The 27467-nt window shown below is 42.8% G+C and overlaps 2 protein-coding genes across 2 annotated transcripts in view; one reads left to right on the forward strand and one right to left on the reverse strand.

Moving 5' to 3' along the window:
- The first annotated feature begins 1316 nt into the window (after nucleotides 1–1316).
- Nucleotides 1317–27467, forward strand: part of LRIT1 (leucine rich repeat, Ig-like and transmembrane domains 1) — a 54869-nt gene continuing 28718 nt past the window's right edge. The window contains exon 1 of the mRNA XM_068689079.1: nucleotides 1317–1487. Within this exon, the coding sequence (XP_068545180.1) occupies nucleotides 1414–1487 (74 nt within the window). The 5' untranslated portion in view covers nucleotides 1317–1413. The remainder of the gene's footprint in view (nucleotides 1488–27467) is intronic.
- On the reverse strand, nucleotides 7539–26624 carry RGR (retinal G protein coupled receptor). Its single transcript, XM_068689330.1, has 7 exons — nucleotides 26419–26624; nucleotides 23224–23380; nucleotides 21643–21764; nucleotides 14238–14391; nucleotides 13614–13731; nucleotides 11981–12094; nucleotides 7539–11062 (listed from the first exon to the last, which is right to left on the reverse strand). The coding sequence occupies exons 1-7, from the start codon at nucleotides 26495–26497 to the stop codon at nucleotides 10919–10921; spliced, it is 888 nt and encodes a 295-aa protein (XP_068545431.1). The 5' UTR covers nucleotides 26498–26624; the 3' UTR covers nucleotides 7539–10918.

Genomic DNA, 27467 nt, shown 5'->3' on the forward strand with positions numbered 1-27467 from the left:
TTTCATGAGGAAATGGTAGATAATTGCTTAACTTGCTAAGCTCTTCAATGGTATCAATGTGCAAGTTTTAAAAATCCTGTGAAATGAAAGTAAACAAGCCTTTTATTTGAAAGGACCTAGTTTGTGAAACCCAGGTGACTTCTTCTGAAGCATGTAACCTACCTGGGATGTTTGTCTGTCACCTGCTGTAGGAGACTTGATCTGAGTCAAAGAGGCTGCTGGAACCAAGAACTGAATATGCTTCCAAATGCAATTATAGGGAATCTGAAGAAGTTTCTGAATGTGATCTTACCACTGTGCCCTTGTCCTTCACCTTTCCATCAACTTCCTTCCTATGGTGTCTGCTTCTTTCCTTGTGTTCGAGCAAAACGGAGTGCCCCTCAGGTAGCTGTATTCTTGCTGGGTCCATGAGCTGCTCACGCACTCTAGCTTCAGGAGGCTCAAATAATTGAAGCTTACACTTCCCCAGTATTAACTGTCTTGATTAATACCTCCTTGCTTTTGTATCCAAGAGAAGCTGAAAATGTTTTTTTCCTACTATGCAACTTGTCCAGAAGGCAAAAGAAATCTGATGTTTCTTTAAGGAAAAACATTCTGGAAGCAGCATGAGGGTTGTGTTCATTACTATGGGCTCTTGGTTTCATGCGTACAGCCACTTTGGTTCTGCTTTTGACGCAGAACCCCAAGACCACTTATTTCAGTGTGCTTGTTTTGCAGGGGTGTCATTGCTCTTTGAACAGAAGCTTGTGAAGGCTCACAGTAATGGTCATAGCAGTTCACAAGAACATTTTCGGATTCATTATTTCTCCTTTGACCAGCCTTATCTCTGCTCGCCTTCCAATCTGTGTTTAACAGATGAGTGTATCTCAGTAATGAACATTTGAGAATATCACAATCTGTGTGTGTGGCAGTTCTCCAAGTGAAAGAGGAAAACTCTGTGGGAAGAGCTCCTGGGTTCTCATTTTGCTGCTCAGCTTTAGGCATCTGTTTAATTGTTCACCACAAGCTGAAGCAAAATGGACAGGCAGACACAATCAGATGTATTTTAATTTGCATTTCTATGACATTTCCCAGGCCAGAGTAGGGTTTGGCAATCATTTTCTTCCTAAGTATGAGAAAATGCCAGACTTGCTGAGGGCAGACTTCTCTTCTCTCCATGTGGTGCCTGAAAAAAGCAGAGTAAGATGGGGAGAAGCTTGCAGCCTTGTTAAACCCAGCTTTTGACACGAGCCTGTAACTTTAAGGGTGTTGCACCTGACAGTCATTTAGTTGGGTTAAGGTGATCTAACAATGGTCCTCCCCTTGCAAAGGGACATGTCAGCTCCTTGTGAGGGTCTCAAGGGCTGTTCTGGAAAAAAAACTAGCACGAATTTGATTCACAGGGAGGCTTTGTTCAGTTTAAGCCACTTGCAAATGTGGCCAGGATTAAGGAGCTGCATGAGCAGTCCCAGTTTGCTGTTGCGCTATTTGGGATGGCTGTTTGTGGGGTGAGTACTGTAACCAACCTACCCGTGCATAACAGTCTAACAGTTTGCATGTCCCGAGCTTCCAAAAGGCTGCTAGAGAATTTGCTACTGCTAAGGTGATCTGTTTACATGAACTGAGCAGCTTAATACCCTCTGAAGTGTAAGAATATTTCTAACTTGCTTAAAATGACAGTTCCTGTGTAGTTAACTGGAGTCAGCTTCAGGTGAGAGCTAATTTAAACTGGATGCTATATTTAGCATTTATGGCACTAAAGATTGTAAGAAAATAGATACTGCATAAGTGGCCATAATCTTCTCACTGTTTGTGATACTTGAGTGACAGAGAATGGGGTGCCAATGTGAGATTAAAAATCTAATTTTAGGGAGCTAATGAGTCACATTGAAGCAGAAAGGTAAAGATGGCTTACATTTTTGAGTACTTAATTTTTTAATTGGGCCTCAGACCTGCTTAAAACCTTGCAGTCAAAGCTTTAACAAAGCTTGTGATTCTAAACAATGCCAGTTTCCATACATCAATTTAGTAAAATCAGACCAGACACTTTGGTCCTACCCTTAATGGAACAACCAGGATGCATTTTCAGAGGTCAATTTTCTCCACTGCTTGAAGCTTGACAAGCCCGCTCTGTGCCATTACTCTGTTTGCTGGGGGCAGTACTTAACCAGCTCCTCCTCTGTGTTCCTGCCACCAGGACAGTGCCGAGAGCCCAGGATGTGTGAAGCAAATGCGGGCTGCAGCTTCAGCGCTGCCCCTGTGTATGGCACAGTCAGCTCACCTGAATGGACCTCCCGGTTTGCTTCTCTTCCATCACCTGGAGGGAGGGGAAGAGGGGGAAAAAGGTGTGAATAGCAATGCTGTTGGCAGCCCTGGCCTTATAGCCCTGTTAGGGGAGTGGGTTACTTCAAAAAGAGACACAAATATTGAAGTGGGAAAACCCCATCACTGCAGTGTAGATGAGCCTGCGGAGGGAAGCTGTCAGTGCTGCCGACAGGGCAGGGCAAACACTGCAGGAGCCTGGAGCACTGGCGGGGGGCAATGCACAGTGCTGGCTTGCTGGGGTTTGCTTACAGTAACTGGGAATTACTCTACCTTCTTTCAGTCATAGCTATTGGCTGCCAGCAGGAGGAGGGATGGATCTTGCATTCAGTGTGACCGAAATGTGAGGAAAATGGGCATCTGGAGGATATCTGAACCGGGCTCCCTTTTATTCCTGCTTGTCTGTAGGCTTTTAAATAACAATTAAACCCTCTTAATGGGATTTGTGTACCATATGGCACCTTCCCCCCAGGATGATTCTTTCTTGTTGCTATCCTGTCATTTGTCTGTATCTACAAATAGTTTTCAGCCAGAAAAATGATATGCATCGTTTCAAGTCACCCAAGGAGAGATCACCATCTCTTTGGATGATTATTTATATATGCTGTCTGGGGCAGAGTATTCTCTCACAGTGGTAGGTCAATGGACTTCAGTGGCAAGTGCAGGGCTTCTGAAATGTGTTAGCACAAGTAAGTTAATAAATGCTCAGTGCAGGAGCTAAACATAGACCACTTGGTTGTATGATGCTGACATGCTTTTAGTCCTGAATTCCTTTGTTTTGTTTGCAGTACTCTTGTTTCTTTTGGCTATGAATTCTCAAAGAACAAAAATACACTAATAGACCAGTTTCATAGTGTAGTTGATGTGATGCAAGGAAGGCTAATGGACTGCTTGTCCCAGTGATACTTGCAGTGCTTGCTTCTCTCTGCTTTCATCTTAATCCCATTTCCAAAGCACCGAGGTTCACAAAGCAGTAGTTACACAGCTGTTTGCTTGTAGATGGATGCTTTACCATGGGCATTGCTATGGGATTAATGTTTCTAATTTCAGCTGCTGACTGGGTTTTCAATGGAATCACGAATGCTTTTTTCCCCCCGCTCCACACTGGTGCTTCTGGTCTAAACTCCCTGCTGCATCACGTGTTGCACTTATAAAAGTTGCTGCTATGTTCTTGAATTTCAGATGCCGTATTTAGGTGATAGAGGTGGAGATGCTGGTGCCTGCTGTGTGGTAGATTTGGGGCCGAGAGTGTCTCTGCAATGTCCTCCAGCGTGCAGCTCCCTTGCAGACTTGCTGCAGCCCACAGGGTAGCTGTGTGGTGCCAAGAGCAGGCTGCTGTGGCTGGTGGGAGGCACGGCCGTGGCAGCATGGCTCGTAGAGTGTGTGGTGGCACTGCCCCAGGGGTTGGGCTGAGCGGTGCTCTGCAGGGACCTGCCCCTGAACAAGTAGCATGGCCGTCGCGTTGGGTTCAGAACTGAACCACGTTTGTGCTGTGCTCTGCTTTCTAACTGCTCTCTGGGTGAGCTTGAAGGTGGTACTGGAATATTTCAAGGTAGTTTGGGGTTGCCTGTGATGGAGAGTTCTTGACCTCTCAGGGGCTGAGCGCTCTGCTGTTATGCCAGAACAAAACGTTACACTTGGTGTGTTTTGGTTTTGGTTTTAAATCCTGTCCCAGATACAAAATTACGACTTATTTTGGCAGATGGGCATAAAAAATGAAAAGAGTTGCTAATGACCACCCTGCTGCTGTGGCAACTGCTTATCCCTACCTTAGGAGTGCATCATGCTCTCTCAAACACCTGCCATCAAAATCCTAGCTGACTGTCAGAGCTGACTGCCTGTGTCAGGCCAGGGCATAAGTGGAAAGAAGCTGGAATTCTCAGACAAGCAGTTTTACTTAATTAACAGGGTTTCATCTTGTCTTGCTTACTGTCATGTAGCCTGGATGTCGCTGCATTCACTCAGCTACTCCAAGGGGACACCAGATTAAAACCTCATTCCAAATGAGCAACTTTTTATTCCATCTTTTCTTACTTCTGCCGCAGTGACTTGTGAGAGGAAGAGAACACATGCTTGGAATAACAGAGGAAAGAGAAACAACTCCAGGAGCTGAAAGATCATTGTCTGACCTCCTGTGTCTAGCAGGTCAATTTGTTTTAAATTGTCATGGGATGCCTGATGCTTCTGGGACTGCAGTATGGCAACCCAGATGCATCTGTTAGAACAAGGAAGGTATAAAGAATTTTTTTCTTGGTCTAGCTTCAACTTTTACTTATTGAATCTTTGTCAGCAGGATTGGAAAGATCCTCATGCATCTTCCCAGAGTGCAATCACTTAGACAGTATGATCAAGGTATACCTATACTTTTGCCTCAATGAACTGCATATGTGGCGCTCCTCGCCCCTCGTGTCAGAATTCTTGGGTTTTTCTGTTAAAGCCAGAGAATTCACTTGTGACACTCATTTGAACTCTGTCCGGTGTCTTCAAATCCTCTTTAAAATGCAGACACCAGGATAGGATTCAGTAACCTAGCAGGGGGGTTGGCAGTGCTACTCAAATATGGTGGAATCCTTCATTATTTCTGCTTCATACTCCCCCACCCCCATACTCAAGAATCTCATTAGTCCTTTTTTGTTACAACATTGCCCAGACAGCTTACATTTAGGCGATTATCTATAATGACCCCTAAATCCATTTCTGAGCTCTGTTTTTCAAAGCGAAGACTTCCATTGTGTAAATATAACTGACTGCCATTCTTGCATCTCAAACACTTGGTCTTATGAAAATGCAATGTCAGGTTACAACCACTTATGGTGGCTCAGATCATCCTGTGATGATAACCTGCTAATTTCTTAGTTTACTACATCACAGATGCTTGTGACATGTACCATAGAGAAGCAAGATCAAGAAAAAATCTCTCTGGCTTTAAAAAAAAAAAAAAATAAAGTGCCCATTCAGTGGCCTCTTCCCACCAACTGCATTTTAAGATCTGTCTGTGGCTTACTTTTTAGTCCATAGAATGTTCTGTGCCGATTCCATAGGAGGTAGAAGTTTCATCTTTTACTAATCCTCACGAGTATCTTGGAGAAATCAAAGTGTTCAGTTAGCACACGGGAGCCTTTGCATTTTCATCCTGGAAGCAAAGATCATGATCCTCATGATCCAGATGTTTTTCCTTCTAGGCAAATCCTCGTCATCCCAGACTGCTCGTGCTTTTTTTTTTTTTTTTTTTTAAATACCTCTCTAGTTGTCAAAGCCTTGCATTATTTCCTGCAAAGTGTATATGGATGGTGTCAGTAGGCAAATGGAAGAGGTTCATAACAGCCTGATGTCTCTTCTAGAAGAGATATGTTTCACTGTCATCAGACTAATGACAAACAGTTTTGAATCCCTCCACTCTCACGTGAGTTACCATATAAAACTATCTCTTCTGGTCATCGCAGTGGTTTCTTTCTTATCTGAGAAGACAGACTTCAGGTTTTGAATCCTTACTGAAAACAAGTCGCAGAGAAGTGGCTCAATATGGTGCCAAAGGACAGGCAGGATATGAGGCAAAAATACTCTTTTCAGTTTTATAGTCTAAGATAGTTTTCCTTCATATGTGGATGCCACTTTTGGGGGTAAGCTTATGTGTAGTCCTGTGGACTATCTGCCAGGAACTGGATGTGTTGTACATCTGTGCCAAGTGTATCAACATGGAGTCTCTTTGTAAATAACTCAGTTAATCGGTTCACTGTCTTGTCTGTAAGATTTTTTGTTAGCCATTTCAAGAGAGATGAGACCTTCCCAATGAGAAGAAAGCTGCTCTCTGGGGAATACAACATTTGATCTGTGCTTGGCGTGTGCCATATAACGAGGTATCTAGGACATGTTGCCACTCAACGTGTTGCTGGGTCAGAAGCTTAAGTATTGTGTGCCAGTTAGCTTTGTGGTTAGAACCGACTCTAAATAGCGAGAGAGTTGACAAATACTGTCATCAAAGCATTGATTTTTATCTCCCTCTTTTTTTTTTTTTTTTAGCAACACTTCCTTTCCCATCTGTAATTAATAGCAACCTTAAACTTATGCTTGTGCAGATGCTTCAGCACAACAGCCTCTCATCTACTCGTGGAGCTGCCTGTGTTTGAATGATGGCTCATTCTCTCTTTTAGGGAGAGAAATCAAGAAAGCTGCTGTAGCACCTCCTTGTGTAGTCCAGTGGTACAAATCTTGGGGCAAGTGGGCACAAATCACTGAACACCATGAAGGAAAAAAATTATCTCACTGTTCACCAAGAAAATTCAGGCTTTTGCAGCAGTTAGAGCCTCCAACCGTTATCTACCAAAATACGGTTTGTTTTCACTATTAAGATCTAAAGCACATTGAAAATACAGCACTCCTTCTGTTAGGACTTGAAGCTTTGTCCTCTGCTTCCAAATACATGATTTTCTCTGCTGGCTTTAAAGTATAAGTGAACTATTGCTTTCACTACTTCAGTCCTTTTTTATTTAAAACAAACAAAAAACCAACCAAAACTCTCCTGCATCTTCTGAAATAAAGAAATTTTGTAGCCAAGCAAAGTGCTTTCAGTCAGCCCCAGCTGTCCTCTGCTGACAGATCTACAATCTGATGTCACATTCTGAACCAAACCTGTTTTGAGAAATTTCATACATGGCTCGCACAGGGAAAAAAATATCCTCCCTGTGGAAATTCAATGCTGTTAAAGTGTTAAAAACAAGCACAACACCAACAATAAAAAACAAACTTGTCTTGCATGTACAATTTTAATTGTATTCATAATCATTCAAACTTGTCTCTTACTGAGTTCAATAAAAAGCACCTTATGATTACTTATGGTTATCCTGTCTATGGTAGCTCATACAGAACCTCAATTATAAACTTTTGATGAATCATCTTGAGCTGTGAGAATGAATACAGTGCTGATGGTACCAATTATTTTTGGATTTTAACTCCAAAATGCAGACTCAGTATCACATGCAGGGGTGTGAGCCTCCACTCAGCCATCCCTATGGGTGAAACATGAGCAGAAACTTGTGAGTAACACTTGCCATCATCTTATCCTAAGAATCTTACACTGCATGTTTTGTCTCCACATCTCAACTGGTTAAACCAAACCAATTGTTACTGCCTTCAATCCCTACTTAGGGATTTGGCAATGCTTTTTCTTCCACATGACAAAACCAGCTCACTTTGCTGTTTCATGCTAAAGCAATTCAAAGTAGTATGATGGTAGACTGGGAACAGTGGAAATTCTTCACCTGACCCAATTCCTAAACCTGTTTGTAATGCCTCAATCAGATGTATGAGAGGTGCTAGGAAATACACATCAGAACCTATATAGAGCACATGAAGAACATGCACTGCAAAAACCTCAACTCCCTTTTATTAACTTGTAGAGTGTTTGTAGGCGTGGGCAGCACAGGAAAGTGGAGTCAGCAAGACCTTGATTTGCAGTGTTGTTGAGGACACGGTTACTTCATTTGGAGTTGTGGGTGTTTAATGGCCTTGAAAACAGGACTGCAAGAGATGCTGTCTAAAGTGTGAGGCGTTTCTGTGCTGAAAGAAAACCTGAAGAATTTATGCTGGTTTTGTGTCTAGCAGTAAGAAGGAAAAAATACCTTCTGTTTCTTCTTTAGAAGTCTGTTTCTGATTAGTGTATCAAAACATTCACTTCTCTGACACAAAGGAGAAAAATTAGCAGAATTAGACTGTCAGTAATAGGGATAGAAGGGTGGTTTGGTAATATTGGGTGTAACGCTACAGGCCACTGTGTTAAGAGTGGTTGGACACTGAACCAAATAATTGAATGCTAAGAAGAGGCATGCTTTCCTCTTTTGTTGAGATCATGGAAAAATTTCCAAACTATCCCCAACACAGGACTGTGGTAGCTACCTAAGTAGCTACCTAAGTGCTACCTAATTCTTTTTAAAAATGGGTGGGTTATGGCCACTCTCATTTCTTAGTGACAGGTCTGGTATTAATAATATTCAAGTTACTTGTTCTAGCTTAAACTGAGTTGCTGAATGCATCCAAGGGTCATGCTTTTCTTTTTCGTTCTTCTGTTATTATTTTGGATGATCGGCTGGATACTTGTATGGGAATGGTTTGTATGACCCCTGGGCTGTACTTTGGTTAGGATAATATAAATCCTGTGTCTAGCCATCTGGGGCTCTCCAGTTGGTGAAAACATGATGGGATTTTTGTATGCATCAGCACACGGTACTTGAGCTGTGGAACTTTGTTGTGACAGGTTTTCTCGGGATGGCAGCGGTTACTTATTGGCAGGATCTGGGTGACCACAGGGCCAGAGGGCACCTGGCCAGTGCTGCTGTGGTGAAGGCTGGCTGTGGTAGGGATAACTGCATTATTAACTGAAAATGTATTGGGCTTCTCAATGCTTGCTGTCAGACGCTTTCCTGAAAGAAACACACCACACTTGTTGGTGCACTTGTTAGTGATTGTCAGCCAGTTCTGCTTAATGCTGGTATTTTAATGTTGAGAACTAATTAGAGCTAGAAGAGGATTTTTGGCTTGGTGCCCAGTTCCTGGAAACTTTATTTTATTTTATTTTATTTATTTATTTATTTATTTATTTATTTTGTGAGAGAGGGTCAGATTATCTATATGATAACTGATCTGTGAACAACCTCCTTTCTTCTACTCTTTGGTAGGAGTCAGCTCCTCACCAGCTACATCTCCTAAGCCAGCCCTCTCCCCCACCTCACCCATCAGGTAGAAGCTTCTCCTCATGTTTGATCATCCCCAGGGCACTTTTCTAGCTTTTCTATACCCTCTGCGAACCAAAATGCCCCAAACCTTGTATCCTATTCAATAAGTCTGAGCATAGTGGCTTTCCTGTGGTGTGGGGATGTGTCCTCTTTTGTTTCCTATTTCTTTTTGGCAGTTCTTAGCGTTCTGCTGGGATTTGTCAATAGGGTCACAGTGACAAGTGAACTGATGATTTTAAGGCCTGTACAGGTCTCTTTCCAAACCATCCCCATGGTTTCTTTCTGAATCACAGATTCAGAGTCTGTCTGTAGATGCTATAGATACATACTTAAAAATAACTTCTGTGCCTGTACGCATTATTTTGCACTTATCAGTACAAATATTGTCCTCTGCTTAATATTATGTGTGCTTAAGCTGTCAGCTAAGACTTGCATTTTAAGATGTGACTATTCTGAATAATTTTGTCACAACACTATTCTCTGCTCTGTCAGGTAGTTTGTGACAAGACAGAACCTCAGAAGTCCCAAAACACATCTCTGAATGGGATCCTGCTAGTAACTTGCAACAAAATGACATATATTTCCTATCTTTAGCTAAGAGGGGAACATTTCTTCTATCCATTGATTTTTAGCGTCTGGGATTGCACCACCTTCTCTTTTGTAACCCATACACAACTGGTTTTCCATCCAAAATGTTGGAAAACATGACAGGGACAGATCAGCTTTTTCTTTGGCTAGCTTTAAAAGCTTTTACACTGTTGGTATTCAGAAATGAACCATATGAGCCATGTAAGAATTGATTAGGTGTGGCTTTTTTATACACAATCTCTCATTTTGTCATGCACATATTCTTTGCAAGTGGTTTGTTCTAAGACAAATCTTGCAGTAACAGGCAATGCCAACTGACAGCTTTCCTTCCTGTATGCAATGAGAGCAACATGAGCAAATACAAACATTTAAAATGGACGTTATTGGTAGTTTAAATATATATTAATTCTGATCATTGTAAAATAAATGGCTTTTTAATTGTTTAGACTCCTTTGTCACAACTGACTCAATGATTGCTCTCACTCATATAGAGCCCAGGGGAATTTAATAGCAGATGTGACGTTAATTTTTATTCCTAGAACATTTTTAGAACAGAATCTCAGACCAGATCTCCCTTTAGTTTTTGTTCAGTGACTGATAAAAATATGAATGCTTCAATGATGGACTGTGAGCTTGTTGATTGTCCTGGTAAGCAGCAGCTGCAAAATATGATGGAGTTTATTGTGTGACTAAGCTGAATGTCACACACTAATTCACCTGAATGGGAGCCAAGCTAATATTTTTTATTGGGGTAAAATACCCACTGAAGTGTTTTGATGGAATTAGGATGGCAGATTTGTTGTGGAAATTTGGGAACACCCATTTTGGGTACGTTGAAAATGCAGTGTTCACATGGATGAGCTATTTAAACAGATGTGGTGTAATTCTGGATACTCCTTTAATCTTTTAGTAATCCAGACATTACCATACGGACAAACTGCACAGACTGATTTGGGGAGGCTTCACTGGATAAATGAATACCCTACTTCAGTTAATTTGCTGAGCTCTTATGCTGTTCTATCAGGGGAAAAAAAAAGCGCTTTCCAGCATACAGTTTATTTGCAATGACATACAAAATGAACTGATGGCAACCAACACAGGCTTAAGGCAGCTTGTTTGACAAGCAGCTTGTGATGGTTTCGGCAGTTATCCATGGGGCTTTCTTCCATTGCTGTAGCCAATGCACGGCATTTCCAATGTGGAACCACCTTGGCATGTACATATCAGAACGCACGTGGGTTCCTCTACCATGTTGCTCTCAGCGATGTACCTGCATCAATTTGGCTTAGTGCTGTAATGGGTTATTTAGCTTTGTTATCAACCTCTGCTTTCTCAATCTTCTGTCCTGTGAGGAACTGCCATATTCCTCCTCTGTAGTTCTCGTTGCCCAGGGCATATACAAAGGCGTCCACCATTGGCACCGTCTTGGCAATAACGGCAGGGATCTGTTAGGAGACACGATCTTTATTAACAGGGAATGTACTGGGGAGCCGATGGGCTGATTTCATCCCAGGCTGTTTCCATCTGTCAGACAAATACCTTTCTCTGATGCTGCCCCTGGAGGGATGAGAGGTAAAAGTAATTTTGGTAATTTGAGCCCCTTAACCTAAATGGAAGGACATTGCCCCAGGAAAGGACAGTCTCTGGGAGAGAGAAGTTAGGCCAGCATCGCCTGAAACCAGGAGATTTCAGCCAAGAGTGAATACCCATGTGTGCTTAGGAGGAGTAAAAGGTACGCCATAGACACCTGACGGATACATGGGCTAGTATTGCTAATATGTTTTATGTGGGATTCGAAGTACAGCAATGTGGTTAGTGAGCTGAAACGGGACTGATGAATGAAAGCTGAAAGGTCCCTTGTGATATTAGTGAGTCCCAGAGGCAGCCTCAGAGTCAATACTTGGAGGAAACAAAAGGGGGAGGGGGGGGGGGGGGGAAGGAAGCACCATAATCTTAAGAATGATCAGTTGCAGCTTCCCTTAGGAGAGAAAAGAATTATATTTTAAAAAGTCTCTTCAAAACTAAAAATTTTAAGCTGATATTTGACTCTGGGAAGAACACAAAAAGCTTCTACAAATCATGAAGAAGTGTAGGCAACAGTTCTCTGACTGATGAAGGAAAAAAAAACAACTTCCTAAAATGTAGTTTGATCAAAACACTAATCATAATGCCAATTATATCATTGTGCTTAGTTGTTTTGCCTTGAAATGGTAGACTAATTGAAGTCTTTGTGCAAACAATCTACTTGTAACATGTTTTAACAAGTGAAACTATTAGTGTTCAAGTTAGTATTGCTTCCTGGGAGTGGAGAGAAGAAAGTGAGAAGAATGCCATTTGAATTCCCTCGGGTGGCATAGACATACCATTCGGTACTTTGGTGAAATGAACATCACATTTTCAACTGCTGCATAGAAGCATAAAAGGCAATAGGGACCCCAGCAAATGACCAGCGTCTTCAATGGTAAACCGGTGTTAAACTGGAAAACAAGAGCAACACATTCTTTTGTTTCACAACCACACACTGCAACAAGTGGCTGGGACAGACCCTGTGAGACTAGGGCTTGTGTCCAGCAGCAGGAGAGCATCACCAGCAGGACACGTGGTATTGTGGCTGCTTTGCTGCCAGTGTAGGAGGTGTGTGAGTACAGGTCCCCTCGTGCCAAGGGCTGTCTGTGCAGCCAGCCCCCAAACCCTGCCCCTGGTGGGGACTGGGGGAGGCTAGGCATTCCTGCGCCGAGGTGACAAAGCACCTTATGGTTGCTCAGTTAAATCAGGGTAGTGCTAAGCAGTTATTGCTGCTGGGGGGGGGAGGGCAGCATGTAAATTTACAGATAAACAGATAAAAATGAATGATGTTTTGTTGACTTCTTAAGAGGGTCTTGCAGACACACAAACATGAAGCCACTGCCACCGCGCACCAGATGGATGTCAGGGAGTCTGTGTCATATTAGGATTCCTGTGCCCTTCATGCTAGGGCCTTACCCATGCTGTTACTGGCCAGCTGTTCCTAAGTATCATGCAAATATTGATGAATACGGAGGTGATATTTTCAGCCTTACATTTTCTGCATCGTAACTATTCTGCCTCGTAATTAGGCCGCACAACTGCAGCATTATTATAAGAAAAATCACACCATTGCAAAAACTCACCCATAAAAAGGTAATAAACTTATAATAATGAAAACTGTCATTTGTTGGAGAAATATGTAGAGGGCACGTGTATATTCCAGACAACTTCAAACCAGTCTGCCTGCCTGTCTCTTTGCTGTTATAATGTCCCCAGTGAGAACTGACAGTCCTTACTAAGTACAGGGGTTGGGCTGTGCCCATCAGCCATGCGTAGCACCCCAGACTGCACCTAAAGAAACAACTCATATAATCACCACATTACATTCCCATAAAACTGCCACGCCAGAGCAGTTCCTTTGTTTCCAGCTCATAAAGATTTCAGAATTTCCTCAGCCAAGTGTAAACGTGGCACGTTTAGGAAGGCCCTTCTCCCCACAAAGCATATCTATGTTTCCTTCTGCATGGCTTCCTCAGCCGTAAGCTAAGAGCCTGTAGCAAAGGTGGAAATAATGATCCTTTCTGAGCAGAGTTTCTCTAGATATTGGCGTGGTATTAGCACGTACTCTGTATGTCATGTGTTAATTTTGTGAGCAGAACAGGGCTGTTGTTGATGGAGGGGAACCTTTGGGGTCACTACTCCAACTGCCTCCTCCAAGGGGGACTCTTCTCAGCACTGGGGCAGGAGAGATGTGGTTGTCTCCCGCCAAATCTAGAAATCTCTAAGGATGGGGTTTCCTTGAACTTTCTGGGAGGCCCCATGCCCTACTGTGCTACCCCCCAACTCGAAGTACCACTAAGGAGTTAAATAGCCCAGAAGGAGCTGAGCCAAAGCCTCTGGGAATGAAGCTGTGTTTTTGAGGACCTTCTCCCCTCTGGATGCAGTTCTGTTTTAGTAAGGCAGTTGCAGAGGCTGAGGAAGCTTTCTTACCTTATGGTGACCAGTTTTCTTGAACTTCTGGTGAATGGACTGATAGGCTGTCAGCATGATGAAGCCCGGGATTATGAAATTGAAAATGGACAGAGCGAAAAGGAACGTGATATAGTTTCTGGAGAGGGTTAGAAGGGAAGAAAAAAACTTTGTTAATTCCTCCCTAACGCATGTCCATAAACTTGCTGTTTACTTATTCATTCACTTATATTTTTAAAATTGCCAAAACCAATTTTATAAACACGCTTTAGGTTCAGCATTTGCTGAAGGTGGGCCATGCTGTTGCACGTGGGATGGACGGGATTGCAGAAAGTCACAGCAGGTGCTTGATTTCCAAACCCAAGCACCCCTCCTCAGACATCAGGGCTGGACTGCATAAAAAGAGCTGCAAGTCCTAAACCCCCAAAGGTGCAGGTTATAGATGACTAAGGAGGAAGGGAGTAGCAAATACCCGAGTGCCAGCTTCTCCCACAGAGGAAGCTGCCTTTGGCCATCCCTGCATGCTGCCACGTGAGAGGAGGCAGCTTCGGGTTGTGCCCACCTTGTCCCAGCACGGCGCTGGGTGGCAGCTGGGCTCTGCTGTGCCCTGAAACCACCCCCTGGGGGCCCTGCCCCAGCCCTCACCTGTCCCCTTTGCTGTAGTCCAGAGTGCAGCAGGTCCGGAGGGGCTCGTAGTCATACTCCCCCCACCCCAGCAAGGGCATGATGGACCAGAAGGCAGCAAAGAGCCAGGCGAACACCATCATGGAGATGGCCGTGCTCCACTGCAGCTTGCTTCCTGCGGGAGAGAAAAGGGCTTGGGAAGGGGCTCTGCATGCCTGGCACAAAGGCACCGGGTGAAGCTGCCCGGCTCTGTGCGGCCGGGGCAGAGTCCCAGCCTCTGGAATATTAAATGTACTCTGTTCTAAAAACGCTGCTTGTCGATATATATGTGAATGTACATGCTCAACCTGACAACAGATCCTGTTCTAAAAATACTGCTGGTGAAATTACTTTGCCCTTAAGATCACTGCTTAGCCTGGAACAGGAAATGAGAAGCTCAGCATCTGTAATTTTTTTTCTAATTTCATAATACAAATGAACACTTGTGCCCATCTTGTCTAGTTCCATAAAGTACCACTGGAATAGGTCAATGAACGAAATGAAAGATTGGAAGCTTTGGACACAGGAAGTATTTCTTCATGGAGGAGGCAGGCAGGCTTCCCTGCTGCTGCAGGACATTTTGTTAGGCACGCTGCCTGCATGCAGAAAGGCCCGGATAATTTTGTTATCGGGGCTGACGTCCATCATTGTGCCTGGGTTGAACAGCCCATGACGCCAGCTGTACCAGCAAGGAGCACAGTGCCTTTGCCCACTACTCCTTTCTAATCAAGTTTCCCATTAGAGAGAAGTAATGATGCAATTTTCACGGAGGCTGGGAAGCAATCTTCTTCTCTGCCCTTGACAGCAGCATCACGCCAGCAGGCCAGGAAGATTCAGACCGGCTCTGACCTTTCTCGGGAAGGTGAGGGCCTGGAGGCAAGGCGGAAGCAGGGGATCAGCCCGGCCACCTGATCGGACGTGGGTGAGAGGGCTGCACGTGCTTAGGACTGGTGATCCTCATAAGGCGGCAGCCCCAGGAAGGACTGCAAACCCTACAGCAGCTATTTTGGGTTGTGCTGTCCTTGCTTGTTTTAAGGAAGGATGATAAAGTAGGTGTCTTAGTGAAAACGCCCCTTTATAGGAATGGTGATTCTACCTCTGTTCTTACTCATATAAGTGGGTCTGATAACCTACTTATAAACTCCAGAGGTTCTTGAAGGAAAAGAGGGGTTTGAATGGCATTAAAGATCAGCTTGGAAAAATTGGTGCAAGTGTTCCAAAACTAGTTCTGAGAAAGAAAGGTGTACATGTTGCAGTTTAAATAGAAAGGAAAAAAATAAAATCCTTTTTATTAAATACTTTGTTTTGATGTGGTAGTTAGTAAAAATCTATTGATGTTTTTAGTCATTTAAGCATTTTTATAATTATTTTTGATGATTAATAACAATTAATACCTGTCTTTTGATTCCTACATAGATGAGACACTTTGGCTGTAAAGGTCAAATCATGGTTTGTAATATTGACATAATGTGATTACAGATCACGTCCGTTTAAAAAAGGAACAGCTTCTGATTTAGGGGACTAGACATTTGAGTCAAACTTTTGAGAAACTTGTAATTATTCTTAACCTCCCAGTCCAACAAAGCAATGTAGCATTATGTGGCATTCATTCAGAACTACATCCTTCTTAGGTGTATATTCAAACAAGCATGCTAGTGTAACTGATCTCAGTTCCATTTCCATTTGTGTTCTACATAATGGTTCTCGTAGCTTGGCTTTACACAGTTGTAACTGGAAATTCAATCAGGATGCAGCTTATTACATGAGCTCTCGGGTTTGTTTTGTGCTTTACACGTTCTAGCAACTTTCTTAAAGGCATTATCAAGAGCAGCTAAAGTGAAACCTGGGTCTAAAACATGTTTATTTTAAACCAAGTTCATTGCAAAAGTAGCTTTATTGTGTTGGGAATACGATTTTGTAAATGGTAGGCCTTCTTGGTATTCTTTAAAAACCAGCAACAGAACATTATTATTATTTTTTCCCTCAAGAAGTCCTATAAAAAAGTTAATGGCAATTATTTTTCATTGTATCTTGCAGCAGAAACTTTGCTCTCTCTGCACCCCATCCTTTCATTTTGTGGACTATCACAAAGGTCTCAAAATATGATGGGCCCTGACTGAGGCACTGCAGTGCCTCTGGGCTCTAACCACATGGCAGGACCTTGGGGATCTCTGCTTTGAAGGAAAAGATCTTTGCACTGACAAAATTTGCCCTCGGCTGCTTGGACAGTGTTGGTGGTGCACTTAAGGCAGCTTGGGGGTGTCTACACCGCTAGATGGTGAATGATCCTGCTGCATGCATGCGTGTGCTGGGTACCTGGTGGAAATTTTACCTTCCCCGCTGCCACCTTGCACAGAATCACAGGGGAAGCTCTTGCTCCACCAGCTCCTGCCACCTCTGGCATCGGTCGTGGTGCCCAGTCTCTGGGTGCCATGTCTTTCTTCTGGCCCCAAGTGCCCCCTGCCAGAGTGCATGTGGGCAACAAGAAAGTTGTGACGTCTCTTTCTGAAATGTCTTTTAAATATTTTCTATCAAGAGGGGCTTTAAAGAGGATTTCTGTGTTTATTTTTTCTATATTTTAAAATACCCATACTCTGGCTGGCTGTGTCCTGTCTTGGTAGCTAAAACTGTGTGGACATACAATTAAACAACCTCAATATTGTTTTAAGTTTTTAGAGTGTGCTTTGCTTGGGAGCTCATGAACTACTACTTTCAGAGCAAGAATGGTGAAATTTCTGCACTCTGTTCACATGGCAAAAATGGCCTCTGAGAGGGCCGGCAGCGAGAGCACATCGAGAGCAGTCTGGTTGCTCTTGTACAGAGCAGGCCATTGCTTTACCTTAAATGCCTTTTGTGGCCTGATAAAATTTAGCATAATAGGCATGTAGGTCCTAATTCAGTTAAATGTGTATATATGGAGTTCAGCATATGCTTAAAGATATAATTCTTAATTAGGGCTCAGTGCTAGCAGTCTGGTCCCATTAAGGCTAATCGCTCTTGTGCTTTGGCTTTCTCTCCTTGAAAAGCAAGAGGAAAGTTTCTCTTTTCCGTGCAGAGAAATATTAACAGGGGGTTTTAAATGTCTTCTGTAAGATTGCTTTGGAACAGAAAGTGCTCTTATAAACAAAATGGAATTGTTAAAAGATTACTAAAGTTGTAATGGTAAAAGCTTAAATTTTAGAAAGTGCTAGATAGAGCGTCGAACCTTAATACTTTTGATTATTCTGCCCGGTCTTTAGTGATATAATCATGAACTATTTCTCCATCTGTAGTCTGTGGGGACATTTATGAATTTAGATTTTTGGAAGATTTATAAATTGGCCAAACATTAAGCTGATTTTCACAGAAAGAGCAAAAAATACATCTCTGATACAGTGGCTACCTTTCAACTAGATTTCAGACTGATGTTCAAAAGGAATTTCTCAAACAAAAGGTCAACAGGATTTTCTAAGATGGAGGGGAAAAAACCTTTTCTTTGTTCTTGCAAATGATTCCCTTGTAATAGCTGAAATATTCCAGAACAATACAGCTTGTGCCAGAATTCAAGCATGGCATGTATCACTTAAAATCAGGCAAATTTCTCACAGACAAAAATATCTGAAACAGTCTTAGAAGGAAAAGATTTATCAGTCATAAATGAGACAGATGTCAGTATCTGCTTCATCTGCACTGCAAAAAGCGCCAGGGACTGTTGCTCACAAGTATTCATTTGTTGTAGGAATAAGCAAGCTGCACTGCATAATGGCTTCTTTTGTGCATATTATTAGAAAAAGCTCTTTAAAATAACTTAGTAAAGGGATTTTTTTTTTTTTTTTTTTTTTTTGCTGTGATTCTCCATGACTATAAAGCAGTCTTGGCAGTTATCTTCTGCTTCAGTGAAAATGCAAGACCCGTATAAACATTGGCATTTTGTCTGGCAAAACTGATGCAGGTGCAAGTCTAGATGAAGAAAGTGTGACAGGGTGGCTGCAGCAAGTGTGACAGGAGGTAAGGGCTTGCTCCTAATCCAACAGAGCTGACAGCTGCAATTGAAGCAAATGACAGTTTGCTAATCTTTGAATACTTGCTATCACAACCTAGATTTCTCTGGATGTTCAGAATTAGATAAAAGCCTGCTGCAATCCTACTTCTTGTAATTGCATGCTGCTGCAAAATCCCTCTTGTCTTTTCTTTTGTAATATTGAAAAAAGTACTGACTTAAACCACTTCAGTTTTTCCATTTCCCCCTAATTCTGAAATGCAAATGTAAAAATTGTCAAGATTTTTTTCCTTTTCTTTCCTTTTAAAACTGCAACCATTTGCAGTGGCAATGAAAGGAAGAAACTGCCTGGGATCCTTCCCACCCCCTCCAACTTGCTGACTCAGCTGCTGCTCTCTTGCCAAACAAACTCTGTGCTGGACTGAAATGGCTTCACCAGAGACATGACTGAAGTTCAAACCCTTCAGACTGCCCTGACTTTTCCCCTTTAATTGCCTACATTAATTAAATCTTCAGAGATTTTTGTAGCCCTCCTTGCTGTAAAAGTAGTATCTCATAGTCCTTTAGAAGAAAATTATTTGCTTGACCAGTAACTTGGAAAAAGGACGGGCCTGCTTTCAGGCTACCTGTCTTATAAAATGCAGATGCTGCTGTTCTGGTTATGAACATACTTTGGTGTGAGAGAACCCAAATGGGATTACATCCAATTTTTAGCTGTTTTCTCTGTACTGGTTGGATATTAAAATAAGATTTCTTAATATGTTATATGGATCTAATATTTTAACTTAATAAATAGCCCTTTTAAACCAAAGCCCCCTTTAGGGGATGCAAAGAGAGTTGCCCAGCATTGTTGCCTAGGAGGAGAGAGGACATATCCAAATGTCTCGAAACTCTAACTTCTCTCTCATATCTGATGGTCATATTGTTTTCTTCCATGTTGCAATTGATACCAACCTGGTTTCTGATGAATGAGCATGTGGTTATCTATAGACCCCATGGTCTGTCACTGACTTCCAAATTAATGCACCAAATTGTACCACCTTCCAAATTAAAAAAACTTGCTTAAATTTCTGGACATTGGTGAGCAGATTTATGTTATAAGAATCCAGAATGGTTGAAAAGTCCTTTTTTTTTTTTTTTTTTTTCTCATCATCATAGTAATCTCTCACATTCTTATCAGCTCATTCTTCCTCAGAAATACGGATTTTTGATATTTGAGTGTCAGGCTGAGGAATGCCACAACAGAGGCTTTCTTGGAAACTCTTAGGACATAATAAAAACATTAGGGATGATGTAAGTGAGTGTGAGAAGAGAAACAGTTCCCAGAATGAAGATAAAAGATTGATAGCTTTGTTTTTTCCGGAAAAGAGGTTTTGTGTCTTCTGTACAGGCATGCTGCTCACACCAGTGTCAACAAGAGTTTCATGTATGGATCGAGAAGATGGTATAGCCTGCAGGCTTGGTATATCAGATCTATGCAATGTGATTTTATCTTTCTCACAACCAGCGTGTGCCGGTTGGAACTGGGAACTGGATGGATTTACTGGAATAGCCACAGAGCATGAGATTTGAAACCACCTGTTCTTGTTTTGCCTTTTTTGTTCAAATCATCCAGTAATAGCAGCTATGTTTGGTCTGCAGTAAATAACAATTTGAGCAAAGTGAAGAAGTTTGTGCCCTCAGGATGTGTCTGCCTGTGCTCTTAATGTACTCTGCTCTTGGCTGGAGGAATGCGTGACACAAAAGCATTAAAGGCAATGTTGCAGAGAGTAAAATGTCTTTCCAAAGACATGCTTATTTTTCAGGCTTGCTCTCTTATACAATACAGATGCTATTCTTCTAGCTCCAAACATATTTCAGTGTCCAAAGGGTGTTGGTATGGATGTAGTTTACCGGCTGCGTTATTTGGGGCCTTTGTCTGGACATGAAGAAAAGCCATTTCCTTGTCTGAGCTGAATTCTTGACAAAAATTGCAGAACAAGAAGTTGGCAACCTCTCTGCCCTCTGCGATTATCAGATAAAACACGTTTGCTGTGAGTTCTAGGTGTGTTTTACCACTCACTGCTTTAATCAAATATGGAGGCCATGCCTTAAAGGCTGCATGAATACTAAAGGTGAATGGTATTGAAGCACTGCAGCTCAGCAGCTTATTTCCTGGCCAACTTTTACACTTTTATTTAGGAAATATTCTGTGAAGTAGTCTGAGCATCTTGTGCACTAGCACAAGAAAAGGAGAACTGCATTTGTGTTTCAGCACTGCCAAAGGAACACAATGGCTTCAGGAATGGTGTGGTCAGGTGGGGTGCTCCAGGCTTCTCAGTCCTCTGGAAAGGATCAAGCAGTAGCAGAAAATGTGAAAGCTGCCAGTTGCAGCCCAGCACCCTAATTCAGCAGAAATTTGCACTTGTGTTACATGAAAGTTACGCAAATCCAGTACTGCCACAGTTGGGAGGTAGCTCTGTGACACAAGACAGTGCCTGGCTATCTCCATAAATCCATATATTTGACATTCCTGTAAATCCCTATTTCTCACCTAACTCAAAATGATGTTTTCACAAGTCCACAAAACAAGGCAAATTTATTTTCCTGTGTCAGCCTCACAGTGTAATATTAGATTTCCATTAACTGCAGCTAGGGCATCAGAGCTAGTTAACAACTGAATTGTTAAGAAAAACAAAAAACATCCTTCACTAACAGAAGAAAAATAACATCTACCTTCTGTTATCAGTACTTAAAAATATCTCTGCCACTGTTATTGAAACTTGCAGGTAATTCGTTCTTTGCTTAGGAACGGATGTACTGAGTTTCAGCCTCTGCAAGGGGGCCTGGAATATAGCAAAGCCCCCAGAACAGCTCGTGCCCCAAAGTGCCTGTGTGTTGCTCAGTGGGGCTACTGCGCTCTGGGTGCCCCTTCGTTCCTCTGTAGAAGTGCTTCGCTGTGGGCTCTGTTCCAGCTGCTGAATCTGCAGGGACAGCTCTGTGGCTACACCAAAATTATCTGTGATTAGTAACTTATGTGTTGGCACAGAGCTCTGGCTGGTACGCAGCAGGATGTTGGATGGAGGCCCAAGGTGCATAGATTTTCCTTCAGCATGAGATGCTGGATTTTGTTTAGGATACCCTACTGATTACTTATGGAAAAGGTGAAAGCATGGCAAGAGGGGCAGGATTTGGATGTGATCTAGAAGAGCAAGTATCTCCTGAAGGTGGTTGGTTAGTGCCCCGTGTATGGGAACGGGTCCCTTGGAGAGAGGGTTTATTTATCTTAGACACTAGAGAGAGCAAATGTAAACATACATATAAGATACACAGAAAATAAATATCTGCTTGTTTGGATTCTCTAAAATCGAAACAAGCTGCTATCTAACATGCTGTGGGTAAGGATGCTAGGTAAATGATAACCCTTACTTGTACAGTAGTGATGATACCGGTCCCAGGCAACGGCAGCACTGGAGCTAATGCTGGCGAGTGCTGTCAAGAAGCCCTGGAATCCATGAATTTGACAGCCGTCAGAGCCGTAGGGCCAGTACCTGTCAACAAACAAGCAGCCTGTTAAGAAAATTACAGAAATGAACAAAGGCATATTTGGAAATTGCGTTAGTGGAGAGGGGAAAACTGATAGCTGGTGCACGTGCTTTCCAAGTCTGAGAAACGTTGTGAAGGACATTACCGAGGTCAGTTTTAGGTGTCTGCCAATATTTATCTTTCTGCAGTGCCTGATATACTACCACAGCTATTTTTACTCTGACTGTGGAGAAGAAACTATGACCCTGCATTTATGTGTTGGAAAGCTATTTGTTTTAAATTTGAAAGTTACATTTTATCCAGTTATCCATATCTGCAAAATTTGCCCCTGGGGGAGTAGCCAACTGGTCAACATGTGAAGGTAAGTGCTCACCGCTTGATACAGAAGAAAAGCTCACAACAATTAAAACCACTCCAGATAGCAAGTCTGAGGCTTCCACATATTTTTGCAGACACAGAATGAAAAGGAACACGAGGTGGTCTCACATAGCAGGCATCTTCTGGCGTGTACCTTCAATATCCTGGTCACTCATAGCTTTTTTTCTCTCTGCCTTCATCTAACCTGACTCTTATGCTTATAAAGCTGTCAGTGAGTTGGAAATCTTCAGCAATCTCTTTTCTCACGTCTTCACAACACCGGAATAATTCGTTTGGAGATTACCTCTGCAAGTCCCTTTGAAAAGGAGATAGCTGACTTTGGAGACTGGGAAACTTCTGCTCCCATTTTTTTAAAAAAGGGCCTGGAAGGGTTAAAACCAAGCTCACTTTGATGTATTGACCTCAGCTTTTCAGCTTCAGTTCAGGAAAGGCATCTTCACTAACTTTAGAGTGACTTAAGTGCCTGAAAGGAGAACAAGCTGTACACGCGGTAAACCAGCTTTGAATAAGGCCTCACTGAAGTGTATTGTTGACTTGTTAATTGGCAAAAATGTTTTCATATCCATTAAAAGGCAAGTAAATTGTCAAAATTCTTGAAATGTTTTTGTGTTCTCTATTAAAGGTATTTCCAGAGTTTAAAAATATGCTAGTTAAGTGGAACTATTCATCATCTGGTTTATAGGGTGTATGTTTCTAATAGTTTGCTTATGATTTGTGTGTTGTAATTACGCACTGAAATGCTTGATATTGGTTCTGCCCTCTAATTAAATGACTGACGTGAGAAAGTGTGGAAAATAAAATGTGTCATAACTGAATTGAACTCCCTGCACACAGATCTGCATTTTTCTTTTCCACAAACTTCTAAGATAAGAGCGTTAATGGGAAAGTTCATTAAAAAACCTGAAAGGCTTGCAGATAAATTTGGGGTCAGTCTGGAGGTTTAGTCATGTAAATGTACAACTACTGCATTAGTCAACTACTTTCTACTGTAACTACTGGTAAAGCTCTGGTTAAATGGCTAAGCTGCAAACTTTTCTGTGGTTCTTCTGAGTATCCTTTAGGAAAAAAAAAAAAAAAAATGCATACCTTAGGAAGCTGGAAAAGGCAGCGATGAATGCATTGATGCAAATCCCGCAGTCAGCCAGGGCAATGCTGAGAACCAGCAGATTGCTGGGTGTTCGGAGCTCTTTGATTTTACGGAATGAAATAATTGTCAACCCATTCAGACAGAAACCAAGCAGGGCTGAAAAACAAAAGTGTATGGCATGATTCAGCTGGAAATGGAAAATATCTACAATGCTGCTGCTGTTTTCTTTAATGAGAACAATAATTACCGTGAACACTTATGCACAGGAAACATAGCTGTGGTGCTCACAGTCTGCACGCAAGTTACGAAGACTTTCAGGAGAGCAGTCATAGGTGCCAGCTGAAACCAATGCTTCAAACTGCATCAGGGATGTGGCCACTCATGCAGAGCAGAAATGGTTTAATTTTATTTGTACTTCTGCATTTTGTGTTAATGGAGAAACCTGACTGCCAGGCTCCGTTCAAGGACCCCTGGGTCAGAGCGAGGGAGCTGCAGAGGCAGCTTCAGGGGGACCCACAGCCAGCACACGCTGCTGGCACACATGTCTGCGGGCCTGTTTATGGGAGAGAAATGGGTCGTGTTTAATATCGGTTGTAACACGCTTTTGTGTTTAAGCACAGAAATCCCTCAGCCATCTTACAGTCAGCCTGCCTCCCTTTGGGCTTCTGCCTAAGGTTAACCTAGACAGAGCTTGAATCACACCAGCTCAATCTTATTACTGCCCTTCGTCAATAGACTATACATGGAAAGGGAAGGAATAATCTAATTATAAAAGCAGTCCCTGATAGATTTTAAAAAAATAAGTTAATGCTAGTTGTCAGAGAGGAGCATTCAAGCAACCCCAGCTATTCACTCAGAGCTGTGCCACCCTGAACCCCATCCTTCACTGCTTTAAACTCAAGCTTTGTCCTTTGATGTCCTTTTCAAGATGACCTGAATTATTATGGCTCTGATGAGGCTCTGACTCAACATCCCATCTCTAAGTCTCAGTTCGATGACAGGCAGTATGTCTTTTTCTTTGTGGTCTTCTTGGAAGGAGAAATGATGTAGTGCAGAAAAAATCCATATCCCCTAATTCTGTAAAGCACTGTTGTTACTTGCTCTCATTGTCTTAATTCTGTAGTTACATAAGATGGATAATTTTGTATAGTCAGAAATTCTGCTCCTACTTTAATTACGTTAATGGCTGATGGCATAACCATAGTAACAGCTGATGTGTGTCTTTCATTACACAACAGATAACAAAATATTTCCAGGAGAAATATTTGGAGCCATTTGAGGTCAGCTGTTCTCATCCCTTCCCTGCCAGCTTACCTCCCACCTGCAGGGTAAAACTGCTGCCAACTCTCCCCAGTGCTGTCAGGCCTTTAGGAGAGGTATGTTGTGGCCATATTTAGAGTAAAGCTGAAAAGTTATTACTATATTAATTTTTTCTCTCTTTTCCCCTCTTTTTGAAGTTTCAGGCTTTAGCACACTCTGCTTTCTTAAAGGCTAGCAGGAGTGTACAAATAGAGAACTTACTAACTTATAGCTTTGAATTTTAATTTTAAAACAGCCAATGTTTGACACTTTTATAGTCAGTAAAAGTGAATGCAAAGTTTTCCTCTTCCCCAGCACTTTTTTGCAAACTGCACTCAAGCTGCAGGGGAAAAAAAAAAAAAAAAAAAAAAAAAAGGAGACCTTCATTGCTTTTCTCTCAGAGTCTCTGAGAAGGTGAATTAATCTTTAATTATCTGGTTTGATCTTCTAAGTCAGATAGCAAAGATAAAGTATTAGTGGCAATCCACCGGGCATGTTCAGCCTAAAACCCTACAGAAAATACCGAGCAGTCAGATTGCCCCTAGTGCTTAGTAAAATGTAAATGTGCTGGGCCATTCCTAGCTGTAAGTGAAGCTTGCCAGCAGATACTGTGCCTGGGCTTCAATGGGTGTGGGCCTCCAGCCCGTGGGTGGGCAGGTGAGGGCCGGCAGGGCTGTGGGACCAGCACCGGCCGTTCCCCAGCAGGAGCCCAGCTGCGTGCCTCCACCAGCACATGCCAGAGTCCTTGTTCTGCTGCTTCCCACTCCTCAGTACTGAAGGGCAAGTTCACACTGGGAACCGCCAGGCCCTGCAGATGGCTTGATGGCTGCTGGCCAGGTTTAGCCCTGAGCTCTCTGTTTAGGCAGCAGCTGGCCCCTGGGCCAGGAGTAGAAGCTTCTTCTTCTCTCTCCCTCTTCTAAGGAAGAGTTTCTGGCACAGCTGTTGCAGGTTTCCTTTGCAGGCAGATGTGATGCTGCGTCCCAGCTGAGCTCGTCTGCAAGGAGAGGGCGAGCATCCTTCCTTCTCCTGTGCTCCAAATCCATGGGGTGAGCTGGTGAGCATTTACCCCCTTCTGCTAGTGCTTCTTGCTCCTAATCCTCTGCTGTTCAGCCCCATGATCCCTGCACCCCAGCTGGGCAGCGCAGGGATACAGGGATGAGGCCCAGGCCCCGACTGGGATGCAGCTCAGAAGGGAGGCCAGTGACTGACACCGATGTATTCCAGGCTACAAGCATGTCCTTCCCTAGCGCAGTACATACAAATTCCCAATTTTGTTTGTCTCACAACAAAGTGGCACTTATTAAGAAAAGCCTGTGCTGGCTAAATTAAATGAATACTGTCTCCTACCTCAAATTTTATTTCTTAATGCTGTGAAAGCTTTTGAACCTCATGCGCCTGTACTTCTGTTTGTTACTTTTACCCAGCAGCCATTAATTTCAGTGCTAGCAATGCAATTTGGATGTATGCTAACAGTTAACAAGCTATTTTGGATCTATCATCTTTGATTATAAAATGGCCATCACAGCCAACAAAACAAGCAGCCTGGTTTTATTGAAGGATCATGAGTCATTTCAACATCCTTCCCTGGGGAAGCTGAAATTGCCTTTAAAAGTCGTCAGCAAATTCTCGCATCCCAAATTCTCTATAAGAAAGCTAAGTAGCAAGTCCTTCCCTGCCACAGGGCAGCTCCGGATGCGGAGCAGATCTTCACTGCCAACAGCTCGCAGCCCACCAGAGGAACTGGTGCTGTAGCCGCAGTAACCACCAAAGGTCTGGGTCAGCATACCACAAATGCTGCTGCTTGCTTCAATTCCCCCCCCCACTGCTGCCACACCAGGAATAGTAGAGGCAAAAATCCTTTTTTTTTTTTAGCTGAGGTCCTAAACCAAGCTTACCTTCTACCAGTAGGGCAGTGCCGATGGCAAACACTTCTAGTTCAGTGAAGCCTTCAGGGAGAGGGTATGCAGTGACCATACTTGAGATAAAAATGCCAGCAGATTTAACCTCTGCCCTCTGTTACAGCCGTGGGGCTGCCTTTTCCCTGGATCCCTCTTCTTCCACTAGCCCAAGGCTTCTTAAAGGAGTAGCTCACGTGCAGACACATGCTCATTATTATATAAAAGCTTTGGGGTTTTTACTCCCACCAGTACAATCCCTGCAAGAATGTCATTAATGATGGGACTAGCATCAACCCATACCCCTCCTTCCCCTGCAAATCGTATTTCAGACACCAGCAAAATGAAAGCATTCATTGCAATTACAACAAGCTCTTTGTAGAGACAAGATTAAGAAGCCTGTCCAGTTAATTCTGCAACACTGAAAAAGAATTAAAGGTTGTGGAACGAAAGAAACATGTAATATATAATTGGGGAGTGACCTGAAAAACAAAGGGGCACTCATTGAATTGGTAATTAGGGGAAAAGTATGAACTGTGAATTTCTGAGGCATATAGGTGACCTCTCACCCCTTTTTTTTAGAAAATGGGCAGCGTATTTTTCTGGCAATGACTATTCTGTACATTAACATCTCTTCTCTTAGTAGCTGAGGCTCAAATTAAGGTGAACACTGGCACAGCCTGACTAAAGGCAAACACTGACTGCTTTTGGGTCACAGACATACAAGGACATGTGTGAGTTGCCCAGTGGTGAGTGCTCGAAGAAATTACCTTACTGGCCTTTTGGAGATGTTTGAGGATCGGCACCCTGGTGTAGGCAGGCTCTGGAGTGTGTGCAGCTTGTCCAGACTCCATGTCCTTACCTGCCAGCACACTTGTCCCCCTGCCCCAAGCAACCCACACAACTGATCTGTGGGGAGCACAGGCCTTTACCATATCCCAGCAGCGTCAACAATTTTCCTTTTGTTTCTTGTCGTACTGATCGATTAACTCTTGGGGAATTTGCATGCTTGTATACTGCAGAGTGGAAGTCAGCTGCTTTCAGAGTCT

Source organism: Anas acuta, chromosome 7, assembly GCF_963932015.1.
Source record: "Anas acuta chromosome 7, bAnaAcu1.1, whole genome shotgun sequence".
NCBI lineage: Eukaryota > Metazoa > Chordata > Aves > Anseriformes > Anatidae > Anas > Anas acuta.

Bases quoted from the DNA above. Each gene is read 5' to 3' on its own strand.
- RGR (XM_068689330.1), bottom strand. From the start codon at position 26,497: ATGGTCACTGCATACCCTCTCCCTGAAGGCTTCACTGAACTAGAAGTG. The intron at 23,381-26,418 runs GTAAGCTTGGTT...TTTGTTTTTCAG, and splicing joins CACTGCCCTACTGGTAGAAG to CCCTGCTTGGTTTCTGTCTG. The intron at 12,095-13,613 runs GTAAGAAAGCTT...CTTGTTTTCCAG, and splicing joins AGAAAACTGGTCACCATAAG to TTTAACACCGGTTTACCATT.